This window comes from Atta colombica, unplaced genomic scaffold (genome assembly GCF_001594045.1).
Source record: "Atta colombica isolate Treedump-2 unplaced genomic scaffold, Acol1.0 scaffold238, whole genome shotgun sequence".
In the NCBI taxonomy this organism is placed as follows: Eukaryota; Metazoa; Arthropoda; class Insecta; order Hymenoptera; family Formicidae; genus Atta; species Atta colombica.
Genome location: NW_017259336.1, coordinates 2,163,036 through 2,166,028, shown reverse-complemented (window position 1 = coordinate 2,166,028; position 2,993 = coordinate 2,163,036). Strand labels below are relative to the sequence as shown.

The following is a 2,993-nucleotide window of genomic DNA, read 5'->3' as shown; positions in this document are numbered from 1 at the left end:
AGAGAGAGAGAGAGAGAGAGAGAGAGAGAGAGAGAGAGAGAGATTAAATTGTATAGTAATTATCATATATCATAATAATTCTTGTATAATACTCGTATGTAATTAACAAATATTAACATTTAATTTCTAATAAATAATTATTATTAATTCTTATTTAACATATTAATGCATTTTTTATAAGAAAAGTTTAAAATCATTTATTATAAAATGCTTATAATTTGTTAAGTGAAACTAAATAACTATTAATAATGATTAAGAGATTTATAAACTTACTTGGACATGTAAAGAAGTGTTTTATCGTGATATAGCCAAAGATAATGATTTGGTATAGACATTTCGTGAAAAGTAACTTTTTTCGCATTCTTGAAGAAACAGTCGGGTCTCCAAATATTGTGCAACCAATCTACATCAAGTATCCGATAATCCTCGGACATGTTTTCCGGTAACCGTAGCCTTGAATCCCGCCAACTCTGAGCGAGAAATATGTCGGCCACGTATGTCTGTCGTCGACAAAAATAATGTGGGCAGATGCACTTTATGTTTTCAATAAACGTTTTTATATTCTCACATATATATAGAGTGTATTCTAAGTAAGCTAAAAGATTTTAAAGGGTGATTTTTACATAAATTTGAGACAAAAACTTTATATAATTAAAACTTTATAGCGTACTTAGGATATACCCTGCATAATATAAAATTCCTTTATATATTCTATTTTTATAATATCTCAATATAGTTAAAATTAATATGATAAATGGAGAGAGTAATTCAATAAAATGTAATATACACAGATGTGCATGTAATAAAAATTCTGGGGAAATATTTAACAAAACAAATTTGTTCTCACCATCGATTCCTCATTTATCGAGTCTAGGCTGAGCACTGTCACATGGAAATAAACGATAGTGGATTGGCCGAGAAATTTTGGAGCTCTATGCTTATCGTATTGTTTTGGATTCAAAGGCAGGATATCTTTCAGCGATAAAGAAGTTTCCTTTTTCCCATACTCATCGAAGTCTAGTTCTCTGAAAATGTCAAAAAAATGATAAAAGTTTGTTAATCGACACTATTTGTATATCTGTGTGTGTGTGTGTGTGTGTGTGTGTGTGTGTGTGTGTGTGTGTATGCATCTATATATTTGTTAGAGATTATATAAACTATACATATCAATCTTGGAAGATGCACATATTCTATATCATTCATCTGCAAACAAATCAGTTTTAATGCAACAATATATTTAATAAATGTATCTCTAATTAAATCAATAATTATTAAAAAAATATTTTTTGAAAATATTTTTAATATTTAATATTTTCAGATAATATTTTTTAATATTTAATATTTTAATATTTTTCGAATCTTATTAAACAATCTGTATTTAAGTAAATAAAAATTGGAAATGTTTTATTTTCTAAGGCAATTTTAAGTTCATTTCCTTACTTTATGTTGTCGAAAATTATAAATCACTGAAAAGTATCTTCTCACTAATAATTATTAACTTCTTTAAGCTAATACTTATGTCATAGACAATAAAATAATCTTTTTATAGATTACTTTATAAAAATAATTGAGTTACATTTTATTATATGTAGTTGAACGGACTAAAAAAATATGTAGTATAGACAATGAGAACAAAATATATATAAACTTGATTAAAATCACTTTATGTTACTGCAAAATTCGACAAGCCAATAATTTTTAAAAATTTTTTCGAATATTTTTATTTAATAATGTTTATAGTTGTGTAAAGTAAAATTATTGTAAAATAATAATAATATGTAAAGTAATATTGTTTATGTTAATTACATATATTTATGAATATCATTAAACAGAAATGCGCGAGAAAATTTTACTAATGTACGACGTACTCTTTATGTATTTTTAAATAATTCTTTTATAATATATATAATAATAATATTAAATATGTCAATAAAATAAAAGATTAAATTGTTATTCATTAACTGAAATGAAAAAGAAAAAAAATAAGAGCATAGCTGAAAACAATTTGCAAGTAATGACCTTAAGAGTTAAATAATTTAAGTAATGACCTGAAGAATTAAATAATAGCTTTGACAATGATATCGCTGGTACAGCGATTTTTATCGATCGATGGCATTCAAGTTATTCACAGACCACAAGAATTGTACGTGCGATCTGTTGGCAATTTCATTATTACAGAGTGGATACTATTTTTCTTAACCGGATCACGTTGGACATTGCTAACTGCTAGAATTTTATTTGTTCAATTAGGATATGATTGCAGTATTGATTGAAAAATAAATGCATCGGGAAATGTAATACGAAGACATAACTTATATCTGTTATTAAATCACGCATTATAAATGCGTGATTTATATTCTGCGAATATATGTCGGCAGTATACGATTTAATGTGTGATGCTATTCATGATAGAATAGATATTATAACTGCAAGAATAGTGAAATCCATAACTGTATATTTATTTCATACAAGAAATTTATCACATTACATTTAAATAATATCATAGTTATTTAAATAATATATTTCTTTCTTCTTTTACAGCTATTGAAAATATTATAATTATATTATTCATTTGGCTGATATCTCTTATAAATTTATAGAACAAGAAAGTATAATTTAAAAAACAAAATTTAGATGTAAAATTATTTCTATTGACATTATTGATTTTGAAATAACTAGAATGTTAATTCGACAAGGAAAGTGTAATTGCGTACTTACGGAAAATGAGGAGCGGTTATGTCAAGTAAGGCATATAGATAACAGCATATGATCAGCAGAAAATGCCACGTCATTCCTGAAGAAGGCAGAAAATATAAAGAGTGATGTCCCAAGAAAGAGCAATGTATGCAATGAAGTATGCAAAGTACGTTATAAAGAATTCATCGACGCGGAGGGATGAGATAGTTTTGAATTCGTCAAAGAACACTTCTGTTCTTCTATGAGAAGGAGGATGTATGTTTCGTCCATTTCTTCACAAAGAAGAACTAATTTAA

At 26.3% G+C, this 2,993-nt stretch overlaps 1 protein-coding gene across 1 annotated transcript in view; it reads right to left on the bottom strand.

Moving 5' to 3' along the window:
- Positions 1-2,792, bottom strand: part of LOC108688698 (glycine receptor subunit alpha-2) — a 7,880-nt gene extending 5,088 nt beyond the window's left edge. Inside the window, exons 1-3 of the mRNA XM_018195048.1 lie at positions 2,719-2,792; positions 848-1,025; positions 274-500 (exon numbers count right to left, since the gene is read on the bottom strand). Of these exons, the coding sequence (XP_018050537.1) occupies positions 274-500; positions 848-1,025; positions 2,719-2,792 (479 nt within the window). The remainder of the gene's footprint in view (positions 1-273; positions 501-847; positions 1,026-2,718) is intronic.
- Positions 2,793-2,993: the final 201 nt, after the last annotated feature.